The following is a 24,217-nucleotide window of genomic DNA, read 5'->3' as shown; positions in this document are numbered from 1 at the left end:
GACTCTGTTAAATTGTACAGAGAAATGTTTACATAGCCAACATATTAGGCAATGTTAAATATATACTTTGGTTTTACATTGACGCACAAATATTTCACAATAAGTTCTTTTAACATAATTTCAAATCTGTTAACTATAAGTTGAGCTGTTGGCCTAAAGAGTGGTTAATAATTTCTCTGATTTATGTTAACAGCGAGTTATGTTATGTTAACAGCCTAAGTTAAATGCTTACAGAGAAATGTTTACTTAGCCAACATATTAGGCAACGTTCAACAGTAACATTTCACAATTAGTTCTTTTTCTATAATATATAATTTCTACTCTGTTAACTTAAAGTTGTTAAATATGAGCTGTTGGCCCTTTTATAATGTCTCTGAGTGATGTTAACAGCGAGATTTTGCTCTGTTATATAGAGTTACCGCTCTCTTAGCTTAAACGTAAAGGAAAGATAGACTTGAGTTTAAGAACTTAAATAAATGTAAACAATGAGCCATTTACATACATTATTTCTGATGCGATAACAGCTAATGCGCGCTGTTACAAACCGTTTCTGGCTTGTAAACGACATGTAAACAGCAGATGTATCTCTTAGATAAACTGTCGTATCTTTGTTCAAAGTCTTTTAGCGTATGCGAGCATCGCTATTGTGCATCGGTGACTGTTTTTTTGTTGTGACACCCATTTTATCAGCACCTTTTGACATAATTAAAACAACAAGGCAGTGACAAGCACACACAAGTTATTTTCAAAAATGTGTTTCTCTGTTGCGTGCGACTCGTGTGGATAGCTACAGGTTTATCATGATCATCCACAATTGTTGTTGCCGTTGTGGGCTGCTGTTAACAGACCAGACAGTGGCACAGACACAGTAAGCTAGCCGGCAATTTTGTTAACATGTTAATTTGCAGTTGGTTGACGCTCGCTTGGCAAATACTCTCGCAGTTAGCGTTTCATTTGCGTGCCATAACAAATGTTTTCCCGACTCATGACTCATGAGAAACCGCAAACGAGGAGGGGCTCTCTACCTAAATAGCATTTTGCATTTCCTGAAATGACAAGTGCCCGAGCCACAATGGCAGAGAGCCGCCTCCGCTCTGACTAAACGAGGGCCGTTTGTCGAGTTTCAAAGAGTTGAATGCATTCTGTTAAAGTGAAGATATTGTTATATATATAATAATACATAATAAGTAACCATCTCTTAATTTGTTCCTATGAATAACAGAATAACAGATTTCAATTTGAAAAGAATTTCAAATAAATGATGAAATCTTAACGAAAAGTAGCTTATCCATTTATTGTTATCTTTTATTACTCGTATTTTTAATTTAGTCTTTCTGTTAAATTAATCTACTATTGTAATCATCTAAGAAGTTCGTGCGTGTCTCCGTGTCAAATATTTCATACATTTATTTTCTTGTCACTTGACGTGTTATAATTCGTAATGAGTTCAAGTTTTGATTGACTGAGACATTTGTAAGCCTGAAGATAGACAGTTTAAATATTTGTGTAAACTAATTGTTATATTTGTAGAAGACTAATATGCTCTTTTAAGCCAAATAACACATTTTTCTTCAACTCTCTTCCGTTCCTTTTCCTCATTTAGCTCCCTGTGTATCTCTAATGCTCAATTATGTTACAGAGCGTGTTAATGTTAATGTTTATGTTAAGATGTGTGAATGGCAATGTTAAATGTACTTGATTTATGCAACTGTTGCTGTGTGTTTGCCCTGCTACATATTTAACATGAAGTTAAGCTGCCTGTCAACTTTATAGAATATGCGAGATTTTATGTTCTGATATTGCACAGTTTAAAACGATTTTTTAACATACTCTTCCAAAATACTCTTATAGGAATACAAATATTAAATTTTATCAATTAGAGCTTGAATTAAACAATTTATAAATAACTTAACAGGCTACCCCTCGTAAATACATATATGCATGTATTTATTTATTGTACTCTCATAGATGATATGACAAAGAGTCGCTTAATTCCGCGACCTCAAGGACAACAAGAACGGGTCTTAAAACAGACAAACAGAGCGACGTCAAGTGTCATTGCTCAGCAAATCGCCGCATTACAACAAGAACAACAACAACAACAACGATGAGAACACAAAGAACGCGAACTGAGCCAGCAGAAATCAACGTCAGAGTTCGCCCTACCCATTTGAGCCAGACGTCATTATCCCGGACCCGAACAGCCAACAGCCTACATTACTCATGGCTAATGTGATGTCGCGACTTATGGGCCATTTTTAGGGTTTCATTTAAGTATGGGCTCATGGTGTGTGTGCCCTGAAATACAGCATATCGATTTACATATACATAGTCCCGGCAAACAATACACCTGCTGAAAATGTTGGTGTCGAATTTTGTAATTTATAAAGGATTTGCCCGGCTTGGAGGGCTCATGACTCATGAATTTATAAAACGCTTAAAATGTCGCCGGGCAATGAACGGCCAGGCCTTAAATTCCAAATGAATTTAAGGCACGAAACCAGTTTTTACATACTCGCATGCAGGTGGGTGTATAATTAGGAGGTGCCGCCCCAAACGAAAGCTTACTGCCTGCCCTAATCATAAGTTCTGCGACGGCGCCAGTCTGGGCACAGCACGCCCGTCTACATACTGGGCCATTGCATTATTGATCAAATGCATTTTGTATGCGCTTAAGTTGCCGCTTTACTTATGCATGCCCCGGGCGAGTGCCACGGTTGGTCGCCCCCCGTGTGCCGCCGGGCCATTCGAATTAATTCGAGAATTACGCATGCCTCAAATGCCCGGAAATGGCCCCAAGCTGGGAAACTGTGCCCGAACATTGACTATTTGATTGAACGAGGGGCAGTAGCTCAGCTTCAAATATCTAAATGCTCAAATATTCCGAATAAACGTAATTACATTCAGTAGCAACAAATTTCAGTACTAAGCCATTCGATGCGCCCACAAAATACCCTGTAATAATAATAATAATAAAGTAGTTCGATATTTAAAAAAAACTTAGCTTAGTTTAGTTTTCAATTTATATTTTTCAATGGTATTTTGTAAGAGTATTTTTTAGCAGTATTATATATAATTATTTCGTATCATTTTGCGTATTATTCTGTTAAGTATTTAGTATTATTTTGTATATTATTAACAGTATTTGGGGCTGTTATTCTGTATTTCTATTAGTATTTAAAAACAATTTTTTCTGGTATAATTACATAACTTTGGTAAAATTTTGTAAATGTGTCTAAAAATGTTTTTAGTTGTATATTCAAATAAGTAGTTCTGTAGTATTTTTATTAGTATTTTGTTATATTTAAATTGTAAACATAATTTAACAGTATTTTTTAAATTTCCAAACAGTATTTTCATTTCTGTGATAGTTTTGTGAGTCTTTTGTAATATTAGTACAATAATGTTGTAATTTTAAACAATAGACTATTGTTTGTTCAGGTGTAGAATTAGTTCGTATTAGTTTCCGTACATTATTATTCTACAGTAAAGATACTATTAGTATTCTACAGTATATAATTATATATGTAAGCTGTTTTCCAATAGTTACTCTCTCTCTCTCTCTCTCTCTCTCTCTCTCTCTCTATCTATGTATCTCTCTATACTCTCTCTTACAAAAAGCTATCACAATCAGTCGAAATTTAAAGAATAACAACAGAGCGAAACGGAAAAATAATTAGACGAATGGAAAAATGCACCTGAATTTAGATAATTTTCCTTAACCGACTAAGTTCCCTTCTTTATAAATTCATTTCTATCATTCTATCATTTACAATGTTCTCTACTTCAAATGCGACTATCCTTTACACAAAATAAACTTATACTTGCACATAGAGCATAATAAATTGAGTATCAATAATTGACGGCTGCAATTTGTGATAATTAGCAACTAATTTGCAATTGAAGACAACAATAAGACCCGACAAATGTAAAGCTACAAAATCGGGTAAAAGGGGGTTGAATTTATGACGTCAACATAAAGTCGCAGAGGTCATTGCAGTTCATTCACTGGCAGCACAACGAGTTCACGCCCCTCCGACCCCCCACAATACAGTTGGCGCGGGGGGCTATCAATAATTGAAAAATGCATTTTACAACAGGTGAGGCACCGACAATAATAACCACAACAATATAAATATTCAAGGGCCAATTAAAGTGAAACTGTTAATTGACATTTGAGAATGCAGCAAAAGTGCTAAATAGTTTTTGTATAATGCAATTTCACACCTTTTTTGCTTAGCAAGTAGTCTGTAAAAAAGCATAAAAAGAAGACAGTTCGAAATTCCAGAGTTAACTATTACAATGGTCAGCAGAACTTGTTAACATTTTTAATATATTACTTTTTACTACGGTTTGGAAACAATGCAATTATGAGGAATATCATGAGAGCAAGATCGGGAGTGCTCAACTAGGAGATTCTCTGGGCCTCGCGCCGGCAGAAGAATTCAAGCTTCCTTCTACACATACATGCACAAAGTCACACACACTGCTTGCTGCACTGCTTCCATTGCTTCGTTGCTTATTGTCCGATCATTGTCATTTTTAGGGCATACAAATGACATCCAGACGGATGATATTACATCGAGAGGCTCAACCAAATATTAAAATATTACGCATCTGTGTATACTATACGAGATATCTATATATCTAAAGTTTGCCGTATCTAGCTCTTAAAAGCTCTGAGATATAGTTAAAAATCAATATCGATTTCAATAGAACGTGAAAATGTATTGATGAATTAAAACAAACTCGTACTAGAAAGATCGACACTTCTCTAGTTTCTAGCCCCCCTGGTTGTAGATCGACGCTTGAATACATACGGATAGACAGACAGACGGACATGGTAAGAGAAACTTATCTATTGATGACCAAGAATATATATACTTATGGTGTCGGATATGCCCCCTTCTACCAGTTACATACATTTGCATAAAACGATTGTAAATGTGATTTAAAATATATTCTTTAGAGGAACGGAGAGGAACATATTCATTGTAGGTTTTGTTTAACCATAATGTACTAGGCGTTAGACCAAAAATTATTCAAACACTTTTTCTTTTAACTTTGTTTAAAAATATATTTATTTAGCGCTAGAAAAGTCTGCTCTCTTATGCTGCAAACGGAAATATATTTTAAAAAATTGATTCTAAAAATGACTTTTTTTATAGATATTTTATTTATATACAGACTCCAAAGTTGCAAACATTTTGATGGATTGAGCAAAATGCTGAGCGATGATGACAACTTACCAGTTGTGATGTATGTTTATGTATTCGCATGTATGTATGAATGTAACATGAATGTTAAAGGCAATCAATAAAATGGCATTGGCCAATTGATTTTGTAACAATCGGCGAAAAATGAACCGGAGAAACAAAATAAGCAACGCGTAACTGACAGAAGCCGCAACAGTGCTTAATAAAAAGCGATGGTCGGTCGGTTGGCTGGCTGGTTGGTAGGTGGGAAGGGGGCGTGGCCAGTGGGTCATATGATATATGGGTCATTAACAAATTGTTCAACGGCTTGGATATTAAGCACATATTGCATGTGTATGTGTTTCGCACACACACACACAGACACACTCATAAACAATAACTAATAATGAATGCCGCATGAATCTGTCAACCGATTACTCATACGTCACGTTGACGAGGGCCACCAACGCCAGCGGGGGATCAACTGACGAATGGACGGGGCTGAAGGGGGCGGGGGCGGGGGCAATCAATTGAAAAAAACGACCAACACAGTTGGCTGACTTTTCAGTAAAAAGAACAAAGGTTCGAAAAGAAAAAAAATTTGCCAACAATGCAGCTGCTAAATATAAACAGACTGCAAGTAAAATGATGCTTTCCAAAATAAAACATGTACGAGCCAAGCAGTCCAGTGTGAACGACTACAGAATACCCTGTAAAATATCTAGGCTGCTAAAGCACAACGATATCAATTCTTAAATTTATACAATATAGTCCAATATAAATTCTAGAATACTTAAGAATGCATTCATGGGGCCAACTGCTCAACTTCTTCCGGATATTATGTTGAAAACTTCTATTATTCATTGCCCGATCTTTATGATATTTTTAGGGTATGTATATATACCTCAAATGTACATCACACACTACTATGTCTTAGGAGAATATATCAACTTCAAACTCTCTAGCTTTCATTGTTTTCGATATCGACGAACATTCAGAATTCGAATCCATTTTGAGTCATGTTTCCTTGAACATAACAAACTTGGTGAATAAGTTCTTGTATAGTATAAGCTGATTAAAAATGGTTTACCGCTTGGATATCTGCTACATTTAATCAAAATTGGAAGAAACTCAGCTTAGGAGCGAGTCTTACGAGTTGATTCACATTTATGTAAGTCATATTAAAGCGCTGAACCTCATTAAGATCAGACTATAGACATTGTAGTTGGAGAAGAAAAGAAGAGTGTGTTTGTGTTTTAATTTATACAAAAAACAAATCTAGACTTTTGCTAAATGCAGCTCGGAACTGGACTTGTTTTTACTATAAATGAAGATATAGTTCTCATTAAAAAACTACACAAACTGCGCAGAGGTCGCTTCTCAGACCAAGTTGCTATTTGCTTAATAATCCTGTGCCTGGAAGACCTTGTTTTTCATACAACTCATTAAATATTCTCTTACTGCATTTTAGATACTAATCTAAAGGCTTTTGTGAATTATAGTTTGTTAGGAATTTTGTAAGATAATCAGCAAAATGCAGAATTGAGAAAGGAAAAGTAAATATATATTTATTTGCTTTATTCCTTTGTAAGCGGAAGCTTAAGCTAGATTAGAGAAGTTCATTAATAAGGAATTTGTCACTGGAAAGGAAACTTTAGTGTAAGAAAGTTAACAATTAAATTTATTTAATGTATTGTAAAATGCAGCCATTATTAAGTAATTTTTGTAATCTTTCATAATAAGTACGTTCAGCTAATTATGCCCTAAAAGGTCGCCCACCTCGCAAAGGTATTAAACACACACCTTGCATATTATGTTTCAAGTGTAAACACACGACAAATTATATAAGCAGTAAATTAAACAAATTACACAAAATATGAGGTAACAGAGCTCTTAGGAATAGATTTATGTGCAAAGCTTTTTGGCAATTATTTTCGTCTGGGCCTGGGGCCGCAGAAATAAACCATATACGAGAAAATCAGATAAATATATATTGTTTATTTATTAGCCTTTTGCTCAAATTTGTGACGCAAATCAGTTGGATAAGGTTGACATAACGAAAAATCACACTTTGCCAGAGGATGCGGAATTTCCAACATAAATAAAATACATATCAGCGTGCACGCTTATAGATACACACACACATACACACACACACACACACATGTACATATATACATATGATACGCATGTGCGTATCTACCTTGCTCAAATATTCGAATTATGTGTTCCGAATGCCGCCCACAAATCTAAACAAATGTGCGGCAAGTGTGGCCATATTGATAAAAAGAAATTGGTAGGAATCTATAAGAAAAGGATAGTTAAAAAGCAAGAGTGCTTTAGTCGAACGTGTTAGACTAGGCGAATACCCTGTAAATTGCATTCAGTAGCTGTAGCAAACATTTTTTCAAAAAACATATTGAGCCTTATTGAAAAAAGAAATTGATAGAAATCTATAAAAATAATATAGTTAAAAACATATAAAAATAATATAGTTAAAAACAAGTAAGAGGTTCTCGTCGGGAGCTCCCGACTAAGGGATACCCTGAACCCTCTTCTTCCAACAGTCGATAGCTAAAAAAGAAAATATACTATTCTAGAAGCTACATGTCATGTTTGACTCAAGCTCATATTATTTGCCGAAATTGCTCAAAAAACAGGATCTCGATATCGATTTTTATCGATAACTTTGAAACGGGGCAAATTATCGAATATCGGAAACAAACTCGATCTGCGCGGACACTAGGAGGACTTACAGCTAAAATTTCAAGTCTCTAGCTCTTGTAGGTTCTGAGATCCTTGCGTTCATACATACGGACGGACGGACATGGCTAGATCGACTCGGCTGTTGATGCTGATCAAGAATATATATACTTTATGGGGTCGGAGATGCTTCCTTCTGCCTGTTACATACATTTGCAAAAATACATTACACCCTGTTTAGCCATTTTTAATGGGTTCAGTGTAAAAAAAGGGTTCTCTAGTCGAAAGTCATATAATCTCTGATATATTTTCTAGAAACCTTGGCTCGAAATCGATATTTATCGATATTAGGAACCTAAGGAAATCATTGAGGAAAACAAACGATATTTTGTATGCGTTCATGAGAATATATATGTACATCAAATTTCAATATGATAAAAGAGTTCATGGTCAGAGCGACTCAGAAAATTGTTCTGATTAAGAATATATATGCTTTACAGATAGCAGATGCTTCCATGAGGAAGTCTGGTTGCATACATGTATATATATACATATATATAAAGCCTTTTATATCTATAAAAAATATAAATATAAAATACAAAGCAAAGGCGCACAAATAAAATGCTCCACGAGGCGTGGCGGGGGCCAAAAAGCGGCTTACAATGACGACGGCGCCACGTCGCACATTATTGAGCCACGCCCCAATGCAAAGTTGTTGCCTGCGCTGCAGGACAGTGTAAAAACAGTCCCATAAAATTAACTAGCGCCAGACACTTTGCCTTTAAAGTGGTTGTTGGCCAACTTTTAATGTGTGTGTGTTTGTGTGCACAGAGAATTGACTGGCATTGCTACCGAACGCGGCAGGTGGCCAGCGCAGCAGGATGCCATCGCCTGCCACGTTGCTGGGCGCCGATCAATTCTTCTTCATTTTAATTGAAATTGTTTGACCACATCCGAGAATATCACGTCTTGGGGGATTCACAAATGTCGCTATTCAAATAAGTACAATAGAAGCCATGGGAGACGGGTTGGTTTATTTGCTATTTTTCTCGGTTTTTAATTTTGAAATGATTTCTTTGGATTTAACTTACATATATAAGGTACAATTTATTTATGTTAATTTCTGTACAAAATATGCATATCTAATAGCTTCAAACAACATCCCATGATGGACTCTTTATAGGATTTCTTGAGATGTGATATACTTGAAACTCACTTTGAATTATTTTTTAATTATCATTTTTCCAAAATCAACCTTGTAGATTCAAAGAACATCCCTAGATGTACCCTTTATTGGATTTCTTGAGATGTGATATACTTGAAACTCACTTTGAATTCTGTTTCAATTTTTATTTATCAAAATGAGCCTAGAAAACACCTAGCAATATGTCCTTAACCCTAGATGGTTCTACTTATTTTACATATACCTCGTATCTTCTTACATTCAATCTTAAGACCTAATTTTAAATAATTCCTGGATGCTTCTATAATGCAAAGAATTACACACATATGTCTATTTTATAAATTTGTTGATTTTTAATAAATGTAATAAGCTTCTAGAGATCACACAACATAAAATTACGAACGACATGATACAGCTTGTGAGTCAAAGATCTAGAAAACGCGTTGCTTAAAGCCTTAAAAGATTTACAAAACTTAAAGAAGCATTGAAATGACCTACGTCAACCTTTCGCTTGAGTTTAGCAACATTTAATAGCTTCTCATTTTGTTAGGTGGAATCTATAAATGTTTAAGCTATTCTAGATATGTTTGCAATCCACAATATTCCTCAATATCCTATGCTATTTTAGTAGCATGAATGTTTATACAAGTTACTTTGAAAAACTTGTAATTTATGTGCTGTGTCTTTGAGATGCTTTTCGATTATACTTTTTGAGTTTTTCTAAATTTAAATCATGCATTGCGATCTACGAGCGAATGAGTCGACATATGAATGCCTCGCTGTTGTATACAAAAGCATATATTGTGGCATACCACATAAACAATAAACAACTTTGTTTATTTCTTGCAACGCAAGTGTGTTGAGATGTTTTTTTGTAAAAAATTAGCCACAGGAATTTAATTTGTTTCTTGTTAAAGTATGAAAGATATTTGCCTTGGGTTAGCTAAAATGCTTTGGATATATTCACGATTTGATGAGTAATACCAGAAAGTTCTTATGCTATAATTTGTTTTTATCAGTTTATTGGCAACATAAAACTCTGCTCTGATAAGGCTAAGCAAATATTCAAGCGAACTTTGACTAATCTTTAGAAATGTAACCATAAAAATAAAAACTATTAATAAAACGCAAAGTACTTGCGAACTTTGGGATTCAATAAAAGTGAAGGTAAAAACTGAATTGTAATAAAAAACAAGTAAGAAGTTCTAGTCGGGAACTCCCGACTAGGGATACCCTGAACCCTCTTCTTCCAACAGGCGATAGGTATAAAATGAAAGATACTTGATATATATATACTATTCTAGAAGCTACATGTCAAGTTTGTTGACTCTAGCTCATATTATTTGCCGAAATTGCTCAAAAAACAGGATTTCGATATCGATTTTTATCGATTACTTGGAAACGGGGCAAGTTATCGAATATCGGAATAAACTCTAGCTCTAGCTCTTATAGGTTCTGAGATCCTTGCGTTCACACATACGGACAGACGGATAGACGGACGGACAGACAGACGGACATGGCTAGATCGACTCGGCTGTTGATGCTGATCAAGAATATATATACTTTATGGCTTCCTTCCGCCTGTTACATACATTTCCACAAATACATAATACCCTTTTTACCCATTTTCAATGGGTTCAGGGTATAAAAAATGCCTGGAAAAGTTGTGCTGAGAAATCGGGAGCATTTGTTAGCCCTACAATCAAATTGCATTCCCCCCTGGCCTGGGAAAGTCGGCCCGCAACCACTAAAAACTGTGCCAAGTGGCGGCTGTGTCAAAGTTGAAGCCTTTTCCCCTCCAACTTTTCTCAATGTCTATGAATATGTTTTCAAGATTGTCAAAGTTGTTCGTTAATATGCAAAAATTTAAACTACTTTTTTATTATAGTTGTAGCTCGTAATATTTATGAGTATATGAGAAAAATGTGTGTGCAGTAGAGCAAGAATTGATGTCAAGCAGCTTCTTTCAATTTGGTTAAAGCGCTTTTTCTGGGCCAACAACTTGGCAGCCGGCATTTCATAATTGCCGCAGCCACGAATCATTAACATTTTGAGTCCATTTTAATCTTCGCTTTTGTCTCTTGTGTCCAATAGAGTGGAACTGTCTTTGAATTGATCCCAGTTCGGTACGCTTCATTTCATTTTCGTGGGCAACATGCAAATGTTTTTTTTTGCAAATTTCGGCGCCTTTCACTTTCTATTTGATTATTATTTTGGCCCGGCTGCCACTTGCCGGGCACTCGCAGTTGCCTTCACATGTGCCGCACTCGCTTCAACTCGACTTTTGCCACATGACGGCGGCACGAGACCAAGAAAAAATAAAATATATATACACAGCCAAAGCTATCAGAAAAAAAAAATACATTCAAATGATGCGAAATGATTCAGCAGCGAGAGTTTCATTTGCGACTCGCTATTCAATCAATTTACAGCTTTGATACTCTCACAGCAGAGGGTATACTACGTTGTTAAAGCACGTGTGCAGCATATATAATTATAGTTCTCCCTTTGTTTATCTATCCATATATCTCTTTATCCATCTATCAACACATCGCTTTATGTATCTATCCTTTTCTATCTAGCTTTCACTATCTATCTGTCTATCAACCTTTCTCTCTATATATCTAACTCTATATTGATCTATCTCTCAATCTATCTTTCTCTCTATCTATCTATATCTCTATCTCTCTCTATCTATCTATATCTCTCTCTCTCTATATATATCTATATCTATAGCTCTATCTCTCTCTCTCTCTCTCTCTCTATATATATATCTATATCTCTATCTCTCTCTATCTATATCTCTTTCTCTCTATCTAGCTGGCTCTCTATTAATTTATCTCTCTAGCCATCTATCTATCTCTCTAGCCATCTATCTATCTCTCTATCTATCTACCCCTCTATCTATCCATCTCTCTATTTAACTAACTCTCTATTTATCTATCCATCCATCTATACCTCCCTATCCATATCTCTATCTATATCTCTATCTATTATTCTTACTTTTATCTGTGGCCAACCTAACACATAACGAAAAGGTAGTATGGCAACGCCTTCTTTCCTCTTTTTATTTATTTATATTTTATTATTATATTAGTAATTATCTCTGATATAACTATGAAAACTATGATAAAGTTCAGATGTCAAAGTTGTAAAATTATGTAGCATATATATAAGAGTATTAAGTCTTCAACAATTCTAAGTTAACTTCTTCTGTCTTGTTTTATTTTCTTATATTCTTAATGAATATATTATCTATGTATGTGTGTGCATCTGTGTATGTATTTGATTATCAAATGACATGAACAACTACGGCAACACTCGACTGAAGGAGGCACCAGTCAGTCGGTCGGGTTGATTCAACCCAGGCACACTCATCTGCGGCCATGTGTCATCAACGACGTCATCTTCAGATGCGACAACGTACTTTCAAGAGTGTATTAATCATGTCTTATGTGCAAAATTTTAATTGAAATTTAGTAGATGTTGAACTTGAACGCTAATTGATGGGACGACACCAAGAAATCTACGACTCGTGACTATGTTGGGTCTTCTTATGGCTAAATTGGGTGCTTAGGTTACTAAGCTGATGTAAATAATTTGTTAACCGTCATTTTATTTATATATCTAAAAGCCAATAACTCAAAATAATCTCTATAAATGTTTGAGGCACAGTTTTGCTGAGTAGCAAAATATATACATATATGTCAAATCTAGAATAAATTATGTAGACAAAAACAGCTCATAGTTTAACTTGATTACTTAACATTCGTTAAGCCCAGCCCTTTTTGAGCCTTTAATTTATTGCCCGCAATTTCTGACAACTTAATTAATTTTAGCACCTTACACGAGTCTATATTTCAAGTCTAAGTTTTTCTCTAACAAAATTAATATACACTTTTGCACTTTGTGAAGGAGTATGTAAATAGCAGTACATTTAAAAATTAAACATATTTTAATTTCCCTTATATCTTTATAGTATATAACAAACAATCGTTTCGAATTTATCCAGGTGTACTACTTAATAGACGCCATTAAATTCAAGAATTCTTTTCAAGTTGAATACAAAACTTTGCTTTTCATTTCGATAGCGGATATTAATGTTGCATGATGGAGAAAACAGGCATTCCGTTTCAGGGCGAGTGGAAACGATGCAAAAATTCACAAAGTTTTGGACAAAAAATTAAATGCCAAATTGAATGCACACGAGAGTTGCATCCCAAATTTGATTGCATTTTTATGGCCAATGCAGCAGGCCGGGTCTGTACAAACATTTTGCGATGGCGACCCACTGCAAAACCTGGCGACTGCAACTAAATTCATGCATACTTGCAGTTTTTGTTTGTTTACTTTTCTTAGGCTTTTGGTTATTGCTCTGTATACCCTGTATCCATCGAAAGTTTGCAATTATCGGGTATGATGGTTTGAATAACGTAAACAGCCGAGTGGATCAAGTGATATATGTGTATCTTTTTGTCCGGTATTTGTCTGTAGGTCAAAAGCCAGACTAGACTAGACTTCACATAAATATGTTCCTATATATCATATAGATGAAATTATCGATAACTTCTTCCGTTCCACCAGCAATCGATAATATACAAATCGATTTTATAAAATGTCTGTCCTCCTTCCTTAGCAATCGATTATATAATTATCGATCATATAAAATGTCTGTTCACTAAATGTCTGTATTTCAAAAGGTAGACTCTACAAGAACATGTTCCTATATACCAAACACAGATTAAATTATCGATAACTTTCTCCATTCCTCAGCAATCGATTATATAAAATGTCTGAACTCTATCTATCTATCTTTCAAAAGCTATACTTCACATAAATATGTTCCTTTACACATACACAATAAACAAATTAAATTATCGATAACTTATTCTGTTGCTCAGTAATCGATTATTTTAACATCGATTATCTGAAATATTTGTCCGCTCTCCGTCTGTCTTATAAAAGCTAGCATCTACAAAAATATGTTCCTGTATATCGCAACAGATTTATCGATAACATTTCTGTTCGCTTGCTGTCTGTATTTCAAAGCTAGACTTCACACAAATACGTTCCCATATTATCTTATTATTGGATTAAATTTATTATCAGGTTACATGATCGATAACTTCATCCGTTTCCCAAAAATCGATTGTATAAACAATTAACTGTTCTTGGTATAGTAGACACATCTTGAATTCATTTCACATGTTCGATACTTTCTCATTGGATTACCATATTTTAGCCATGAAAATCTTTATACCGATGCGAAGCTGCCTACAGAGTATTTCTTAGTCGAGCACTTTTGGCATGTTTTGTTTTTATCGTTGGGCTAGTCCATAAAAGTCAGGGCCCCAGAGCAAAACCTGCGCCACATTCAACTGTTTGGGCCTGGCCAAGTCCCAGAGCGCACTCTACATGCTAATAAATTGCAGTTTTATGGACTTGGCTATGTGAATGTCTTTGGGTGTGTGCTTGTGTGTGTGTGTGTTTGTGTTGTGTGTGTGTTTGTGTTGTGTGTGTGTGTGTGTGCAGTGTATGCAGATGTGAGCGACAGGCAACGATTTATGCAGCTGACATCCGTTGCTCGTTTGGGCGCTCGTCGAAGCGGAAGCTTCCTGCGACTAGACCAGGCCCAATCGTGTTGCCATTGTTGTTGCCATTGTTGCTGTTGGCAGCTCCACTTTGGCGCAGGTTGGCGGACAACAAGTCAACAAACTTAACTTTGACGTTGCATTTTGTTGACGTTGCCGCCACTTGCTGTTGTCTATTGACCAGCTCTTTCTCTCTCTCTCTGTCTCTGTCTCGCTTTCTCCCTCTTTTGTCGAGAGCTCCTTGGTTAAGTCAGAATCTTTGGATATTGTTTTTTTGCCATTGTTGTTGTTGGCAGCTCCTGTTGCTGCTGCTGTCACTCAACATGCAACCAACTACTGCATTTCGAATTTTTATTATGCTTTGTTCAGTTTTCTTTAGCCCACAGTCCCCCCCCCCCTCTCTCTTTCTCCCTCTCTCTCTTCCCCCAGAGACTGGCCAGCTGTCGTTCTTTTACTCTAATTGACTCTTCCCTCCTTCTATCGCAAGCTGTTGGCCCTAATGACCACAGAGATTTTCCAGCTGGCCGCTGAAAATGCATTAGCATTAACCTAACGCCAACTTTTAAGCGGCAAATGCGCTTATGCCTCCTCCCCCTTTCCCCTTCCCAAACACCCTTTGGCCCCTGCGGAGAAATGTGAGCCAAGCCGGGCTCAAATTGGTTACGCTTGCAACAGGCTTTTGGTATTTGGGTCAGCAACGCAATCGGTTAGTCAATGTGGCTTGGAATCAATTCCATTAGAAGATACTTCATGGGCATTTCGCAATTTTCTAACTTTCTTTCCGATTGAGAGAATAACTGACTGAACGAATTGGAAATCTATATATATTTCTTGAGACCCCAAGATTGGAATGAATAACTTTACGAGACTATAAATAACTTCTAATAGAAAGACCGCAAAGCTTTGAATGAATAACTTTTAAATAACTTCTTATATGTTTATATATTTATCATGCTGCAATAAATATTCTTTAAAATATGCTAGATATTCAAAATTATTTTTAATTTATTGTAATATTTAATATTTATTATAATAATTAATAAACTTACATTATTAAATAACTTTGTAGCTAAGGATTTTGAGCCCAAATATCTATTTAAAAATTATATTTAAAATGTTTGTATTGCAATATTTTCATTTCATATGACATAAGAAAATAAGCGGGTTCATTTGGGCAACAGCTGCTGCTGCACAGGGTAACCAATCTAATATTAAACGATGATTGTTTTCTGCCACGCCCACGAACACCTAGTGTACCGCACAGTCGGGCATATACGTTTCGAATATTCGTACTTTTTTTTTTTATGAGGTGCAATAAATTGAGTGCCGAGCCCCTGTGCTGAATCATCTCAGCCAGTAAATTCCATGCGAAATCAAACAAAATCAATTTTAAACGCATTGCAGTAGCTGACTTTCAGTCAGATTAAAGCAACAACAACAACAACAGCAACAACAACAAATGGCAGCAGCCGTAAAAGCAGCGCAAATTGAATGCATTTGAAAATGTTTTTGTCTAAATGGCAAATAACTAAAACAGCAAAAACAACAAAAACAACGCAAATGCAGCTGACATTGCTGCAGTGAAATTTCTATGCAATTTGTCAAATGAACACACAAACACACGCGAGTATCTATAAAAGTTTGTAGATGCAAAGATATAAGTATATATACACAAGTTTGTGTATATCTTGCTATTGTTGAGGTTGTGCTCTTCTTCTTCGTTGTTGTTGTTGTTGTTGCTAAGCACAAACAAAAAGTTCAAGGCTAAAATTTGGTGGGCAACATGCGCATCAAAAACAATATTTAGAAAAAGTCTTTTTTCTTTTGGCATAGCCAATAAAAGATACCCTTACAATATATACTTCCTTCTCTGAATCTCAAAAAACGATAAATGCGATTGATAAAATATAGAATACTAGTTAAGTAAAACCTAGAGGATCGAAGTTATATAAGTAAATCTAAGATTAGCGAGTAGCAATTTGCTTTGCCAGTGCAAAATACTTTTATTGAATATCATTTAAAATCCGTTTTTGTTTACATCGATTTCCATCCATTCTCCATGCTTTTGAGCGGAATTCTTGCAATCTTTTCGTTTTGCCAATCGTAGCTTATAGTTAATGTAACCGCATTTAGGAAGAGTGTTTGAGCTAAACAACTGTTGCCGCGTGTCGTGTTTTAAATTCTACTTGTATATACACACACACAGACACACACAGGCAATTACGTAGAGGCTACCGGGGCCGCGCCTCTCCTGCCGCAGCTACAAATACCTCAAGAAAACTCAAACGTATCTGCAAGATAAGTATGTCATTCAGCTAATTCTGCTTGGCTGTTGGCTTTCAATTAATCTATAGTAAAAAAAACATTGCCGCTTGTTTACAAATTCACATTGGGGAAAAGCTGTTGCTCAAAGTTGATCAAAAAAAAAAATTGTCACCAGGTGTTCTATTTTTAGAACGCACCGAAAAACCCCATGAAAAGATGGCTAAAACAAATATAAACATGTAGTAGAATACACATGAACATACATATAATGTATATATATATATAATTGTACGTATGTTCAAAATCATGTTGATCCGTCATGTGCTCGGAAGAATTTCGTTTATAGCCACACGTAAATTGTAAATAAATTGCGTATAAATAATTGTCGGAGCACATTTAAAGATAAGATTAAGGATACAACGAAGTGCCCACAAATCGAACCTAGCCCAAGCTATAAAAGAAAGACCCACAATCTTAGGCAGGGACCAGCTTAAATTGTTTGCTGTCCTCAGATATATATTGTTAGATACATAATCTGGATTTGAGATCTTATCTGACATGAAAACTACTGGGAATGTGAACATATAGGCCACACAAATGTAATTTTCAGATTACATTAGAACTAATTGGGGATATTGAGAATGTAATTGAAACTTTTCAGGCAATGTAATTACTGATAGTTTAAAGAACAGAGAATATTCTTTCTTAACTGCTTGGGAACTACAAAGAAATGTTTAGATCTGTCCCAAAAAGATCTATTTAAAGATATCGAAACAGCCTTCACACGTCAAGCTTGTTACAATTATTACTTACACTATAGTACAATTTTAATGGATGCGATATTTATGATCTAAGAAAAACATTTCAATTACCTGTCACTCTCCAATTATCTCTCATGCGCCAATTCACTTGCTGGCTTTCACTTTAAAATATCGCCTTTCTACGCGATTTTCATAACATTGAGTAACTAGCGACTACAAGATTTAAGTTTCGTGTGAAGATCTTTTTCAAGCATTGATATATCCTTTTTCTCCATCTCTGAAAAAGTATGTTTATGCCCTATTTAACTATCTTAAAAATACTACCTTTTAAACACTTAATGATCTAACTGGGATGGAATTGATAAATTTACATGTGTGCCATTTTATTTTTGTGTATAGATAAATACGAATGTTTGTGGCCCTACAAATCTCGCTCATAACTTTATGAATAAAACATGTACGTTTTATTTCAAGCTGCAACTGGCAAAAAAGGAAAACCGTTACAATCCATTGGCCAAAATAAATTTGTGGTAATCTGTGGTAGCAAAACATTTGATTTGAATTAAATGTCAGGCGACGAGTCGAACGAGTTTCGGGTTAGTCCCCGCACGTAGTTTTGGTCAACCAAAGTTAAAGTAACAGTTTGTTGCGTTAATGCCGCGTGCCCTAATACCCGGCCGTAATCCCGTACGTGCCGCATTCATATGGATGGCAGATACAATCCGATTCACATAAAAAAAAAGACGGCTGAAGTAGTTGTTGGGAAAACGATGGAATAAAGGTCGCTTGGAGCAGCAAATTGACCTTAAAGGAAAAGTTTGCCTTTCACACTTTGCAAATGTCAGTCGAAGCTGATATCAAATTTTTGTTTGCGCAAAGTGCCTCCGATTCTAATTTTGGGCGGGCTTCAAGCGAGCGCATAATTATAAACAAACAACGGGCAGGCAGTCGAAAACAAAAAAAAATAACAAAATGTGGCCCGACAGATAAAGCAGATTCAACCCGTGCATGACCTTTTCAGCTGAGGCAAACAAAACAAAAAAAACAAGGGGAACAAGCAAAAGTGACTGACTGGGAGATGCCCCGTATATTCACATATCAAAATTATTCTTGACTTTTGTTTTTACAGTCGGTTCTCTTTGAAATTCTCAGGACGTTGAGATAGTTTGCCTGTGCATCTTAAAATTTATGAAATTTTGATGAGGAAAGGGAAGGTAATATACCTCATATACAAACCCCAAGCTGAGAAACTATATTAATGGATTTCGGCAAATCGGACTTTAGTTATTTTTAATTTGATATTTACTTTTGCTATACAGAATATGGATGTACCCAAATTTTAAGCCATTTACACTTAGAGACTCTGTGAGTGTTGAGATTATGTGGAAAGAGCTGGGAGAATCTCGTCTGTGCATAAATTAACTCAAACCGTCAAATCCAATTTTACCCGCCGGTTGATGCTACGACAAAGTACACGAAGCGAAGACAAAATTGTTTACAAGATTGCGACAAATACTATGTACGGTGTCTAATCATATATTCGGCACATAAATTGATCCCTGAGAAAAATGACGATTAGCAGAAATTGCGCATTGATATTTAAAAAAGGGCACGAGGCAGTTTTTTTGTCTAGGCCAAAATAGAATTGCGTTATCTGTGGGTAAACAGACGCCACATCTTTGTATCTTATATTTGATATCTGCATGTGACTCATGCGAATTAGACAAATACAAATTGGTATTAAACAAAAACTAATCTCACTTTGGGGGTCACTAGCACAGGACCCGATAAACAAGATACGCCAGAAAATGCTGCTAACATGAATGTCAAGCCAAAGAAAAGCCAAATAGCCAACTAGAAACAACAACCACGAGAGAAACAAACAATTCCAGACAGTGCAATTATTGTTGTTGTGGCTAACAATAGAAAGAAAAGCAAACAAAATATATGTTTACAAGAATCGTTGTCTTCAAAGTGCCGACAATTAAATACTTTTGCCGACATCTACTGTAAAAGCTACCAACCGCGGACAACTTTCCAGTTTGTGGTCCTCCTAGAGCAGAAAAGATATGTCCAAGAAATTACAGAATTTCGTTTCGTTAGAAAACTGCCAAGGTCGAAAGCAAAAAACTAATCTGTAAACAGTTCAATTTAATGTCAAAGCAAATGTTAGCATTAAATTAAAACATGAAATTATTTAATTTAAAGTATGAAAAACAATATAATTGAACCAAAATTAGTGTCTTCAGTTGCGCGAACCGAACCTAAAGTCAGGAATTTGGTTCGAAGTTCAATCCGTGAACCGACAATTTTTGTTGGGTTTGCAGCCCTGTTTTATACACACACATATGTAGTTTATATATTTTATGGCATTGCCTTTTTTAATGCAACGATATTTTGCCATCTCTCTCTCGCTCTCTTTTGGCTCTCTCTTTATCAATTGCACATTATGTAAATGTTGTTCTTGCACTCACCTTGGTATGCAATTGGGCGGCGTTCGATCGACTTCCCAGGCGGCGAAGAGTTTCATAGGCACCGGCTTCTGTCCGTTGCCTGTCATATTGCTGCTGCCAGCGCCGTAGCCCCCGCCGCCGCCGATGCCGCTGGCTGAGCCCGCCGCTGTGGCTGATGCAGCGCTGGCGGCAGCTGCATTGGCCGCTGCTGCCGCTGAAGCTGAGCCGCCGCCGCTGCCACTGGCGACAAATTTATCCATCAATTTTGACGATTTGTCCACCATCTTCATGGTGAATTTGTTGTTATTGCTGTTGTTATTTTTGTTGTTGTTTTTTATTGTTGTTTATTGTATGTTGTGTGTTTGCTGTTAATTTCTGTGGCACATTATGAATCTAGCAAAATATATAGTACCAGTTAAATTAGATTTTACGTTGTTTCGTATTATGTATCTGAATTTCATATATATTTTTTTTCGAAAGTAGCGTTTGGAGCGTGGCAAACTTTTTTTTTACGTACATCCAGTGTGTATGTATATACAAGATTTCTTTTGCACTTTTTTTTTAAATCTTTGCCGTTGCAGCGATTGGGCGGCTGCTGCTGTTGTGGGGCGCGCCAGCTGCTGGCTGCCTGCTGTGCTGCTCGCCCTTAACGGTCAACAAAGTGTTATTCGTAGTATACACAGAATCACGACGCATTCAAAACGAAATCGAGCAGGCGGGGAGGGGCGGTGCACACAAAACGAGAAGAGACAGAGGCAAAGCAAGCGCCAAGCGCTGCTGCAACTGCAAATTTCACACTCACACACACACACACACACAGAATCAATAACACCACTTTTAGCTGGCACCCAATTTGAATCTGTTACAGAATTTTACTGATTTCGCTGGAGCGTCTAGGGGAGCAGCTCAGAGCTCTAACCGCACGTACGCGTTGTGTGCTATGCCGTTGGAGAAACAGAAACAACCGTCATGCTCCAAAGTAGCCGTGCGAATGTCGCGTTATAAATTTCTCACAGTCACTCAATTCGCATGCTGAAACCAGAATGAGTGAGCGAGAGAGTGGGAAAGAGAGAAATTCAGTAAGCAACAAGCCCGTTGCTGGGGCGCGTCAAGAGCGCAAGCGGCAACAATAACAATGTGCGCACTCCCCCACACGCAAATACACACACACACACTACACATACGAGCACACACACTAACACAACGTTGGCGCTTTTTGCAAAATTTGTGTCCGTGTTTTGGTTGTTCGTGTGTTTATTCGCGCATTTTATGCTCTCCTACGCGCGCATAAACAAAAGGAAACAAAAGGCCCAATGAGTGACTATATGAGTGTGTGTGTGTGTGTGTGTGTGTGTGTATATATACCTACAAATGTAGGAGAGCGCCTTAGCACGACAACAGCAGTAGCCCCTTCCACAATTTTGTATTTAAATTTGGGTGCACATCGTTTATGTTTTCACACAGATATTCTCTCATTTATTATTTACTTAATTTTATCACGTTTTATTGAGTAAAAAATCGCGGAACCATCAACAACGTCCGCTGCTCGTTCAGATTAACCCATACTAACAGCAGCATACTAACACACAGGCAGCAACAAACAACAACTTAACAGTTACTGAAATGTTGTTAACAGTGACTGCAAACTACTTTTGGCAAAATGATAAAAAGCTTATTTTTGTGAATGCAAGTCTTTGTAAAAAACCAAAATATAGTTAAACATTATCTTAAATTGCAGCTAGTTGTGCAAATAATAGGGCTAATATTTAAATCTAGAGCTGTTTTATTGGCAACAAATCACTATAGCTTACACAGCCGTAACAGAGTATTGTCTGCATTTACCAACACTAAATTTCATCGATTACTTATCGCCGATGCAGCCAGGGCTTCAGTCATCTTTCATATCATAGCTTTTGATGTAAACAAAAGACACTTTTCCGGCGACGCAAATAAAACTAACAAATAATGGCCGATGCTTGGGACATAAAGTCGCTCAAGACAAAGCGCAATACATTACGCGAAAAGCTGGAAAAGCGTAAAAAGGAACGCTTCGACATACTATCTGACAAACAGGAGGATCAATCCAATCCAAAAAAGGAGCTTGGTAAGCGGCAAGCCGGCAACAAGTAGATGCGCCCATTAAATGTGTTAAATAAATGTTTTAGTTGAGGCCGATGTCGAGGTGCAAAAGGCAGTACTGCAGGCGCTCAGTGCCAGCACTCTGGTGCTGCCAATTGTCTCTACACAAGTGGTAAATAAAGTCGGTGGCCTCATGGAGAAACCGCCAACCATGGAAATGGTCAACTTCATATTGGGCAAGCTTGCCAATCAAGGCGCCATTGGCATAAGGAATGTCACAATTGGCACGGAAGCGGGCTACGAAGTCATTTCCGTGCAAACCAAGGAGCTGTTGGAGATCTATGACGATGTCAACGACAGTTGCCAGCAGAATGAGGAGAAGGATGTCAAGCGAAAGTGTAAGAAACTGCCCGAAAGTCGTATATATTAATTCCAACTAATACCAATTACCCAGCAGTAGAGTCTGGGCAGGATGAGATGAGCGATGCTGCGCGTTTGCAATGTAAAATGCTAAAAGTCGATGCAGGTGCCGCCCGCAAGGAGTCCACCAGTCTGGATGCCTCTGATGACATCATGATGCTGCTTTCCCTGCCCTCAACGCGCGAGAAACAGAGCAAACAGGTTGGTGAGGAGATTCTCGAGCTGCTGACTAAGCCGACGGCCAAGGAGCGCTCCGTGGCCGAAAAGTTTAAATCTCATGGCGGTGCACAAGTCATGGAGTTTTGCTCACATGGCACCAAAGTCGAGTGCCTCAAGGCACAGCAGGTGGCAAACGAAATGGCGGCCAAGAAAAAACTCGAACGTCGTGAGGAAAAGGAATTGCGCGGCTCTGTTGTCGCTGACGTGTCCATTGGCAGCACCAGCAGCAAGCTAGTCAAGTTGGGTTCCGAGGATGCCGAAGATGGTGAAATCATTGCCGATACCCTTAACAACTGTGAGGGTGAATCGCAAGAGTCGACGGACGACAGCGAGACCTCCGGCGACTCGGACAAATGCACAAAGCTGCACTTTAAGAAAATCATTCAGTCGCACACGGACGAATCCCTGGGCGATTGCAGTTTCCTAAACACTTGCTTCCACATGGCCACCTGCAAGTACGTCCATTATGAGGTGGACACGCTGCCGCACATTAATACCAATAAGCCGACGGATGTAAAGACCAAGCTCAGCCTGAAGCGCAGCGTTGACTCCAGCTGCACTTTGTATCCGCCCCAGTGGATACAGTGTGATCTACGATTTCTGGACATGACTGTGCTAGGCAAATTTGCTGTCGTTATGGCCGATCCTCCGTGGGACATACACATGGAGCTGCCCTATGGCACCATGTCGGACGACGAGATGCGTGCCTTGGGCATACCAGCGCTGCAGGAGGAAGGTCTCATATTTCTCTGGGTAACCGGGCGTGCCATGGAACTGGGTCGCGATTGCCTTAAACTGTGGGGCTACGAGCGCGTCGACGAGCTGATTTGGGTGAAAACGAATCAGCTGCAGCGCATTATACGCACTGGACGCACCGGTCACTGGCTGAATCACGGCAAGGAGCATTGTCTGGTTGGCATGAAGGGCAATCCCACAAATCTAAATCGTGGCCTCGACTGCGATGTCATTGTGGCGGAAGTGCGCGCCACCAGCCACAAGCCCGACGAGATCTACGGCATCATTGAGCGCCTCAGTCCGGGCACACGAAAAATCGAGCTCTTCGGGCGGCCACACAACATCCAGCCCAACTGGATAACGTTGGGAAATCAGCTGGACGGCATACGCCTCGTCGATCCCGAGCTGATTACCCAGTTCCAAAAGCGTTATCCCGATGGCAACTGCATGTCGCCCACAGCGGCGGCGGTAAATGCAATCAAAAATTAAACAATATACACGGACAAGGATATTATATGTTATCAAGGTTTTATAAATACGAGTACGTTAAGATTAAAGTAAATATTTAAATAGATTTTATTGCTCATTGGGACTTTGCGCGTATTTACAAGTG

At 37.5% G+C, this 24,217-nt stretch overlaps 2 protein-coding genes across 3 annotated transcripts in view; one reads left to right on the top strand and one right to left on the bottom strand.

The window, feature by feature from the left end:
• Positions 1-21,730, bottom strand: part of KrT95D (phosphofurin acidic cluster sorting protein KrT95D) — a 46,731-nt gene extending 25,001 nt beyond the window's left edge. For both annotated transcript variants that reach the window (XM_064694215.1, XM_064694216.1), the window contains exons 1-2: positions 21,639-21,730; positions 20,173-20,544 (exon numbers count right to left, since the gene is read on the bottom strand). In XM_064694215.1, coding sequence (XP_064550285.1) covers positions 20,173-20,441 — 269 coding nt within the window. In that variant the 5' untranslated portion in view covers positions 20,442-20,544; positions 21,639-21,730. The remainder of the gene's footprint in view (positions 1-20,172; positions 20,545-21,638) is intronic.
• Positions 21,731-22,041: 311 nt separating this feature from the next.
• On the top strand, positions 22,042-24,190 carry Mettl3 (methyltransferase like 3). Its single transcript, XM_064694224.1, has 3 exons — positions 22,042-22,255; positions 22,317-22,628; positions 22,688-24,190. Exons 1-3 carry the CDS (start codon positions 22,117-22,119, stop codon positions 24,091-24,093), a joined length of 1,857 nt encoding a protein of 618 aa, XP_064550294.1. The 5' UTR covers positions 22,042-22,116; the 3' UTR covers positions 24,094-24,190.
• The last annotated feature ends 27 nt before the right edge of the window (positions 24,191-24,217 follow it).

The sequence above is a fragment of the Drosophila montana genome, unplaced genomic scaffold, assembly GCF_035044405.1.
Source record: "Drosophila montana isolate Dmon_TW-CO22-7 unplaced genomic scaffold, ASM3504440v1 contig_3733_1, whole genome shotgun sequence".
NCBI lineage: Eukaryota > Metazoa > Arthropoda > Insecta > Diptera > Drosophilidae > Drosophila > Drosophila montana.
The sequence above is the reverse complement of the archived record's forward strand: the minus strand, read 5'-3'. Positions and strand labels throughout refer to the sequence as shown.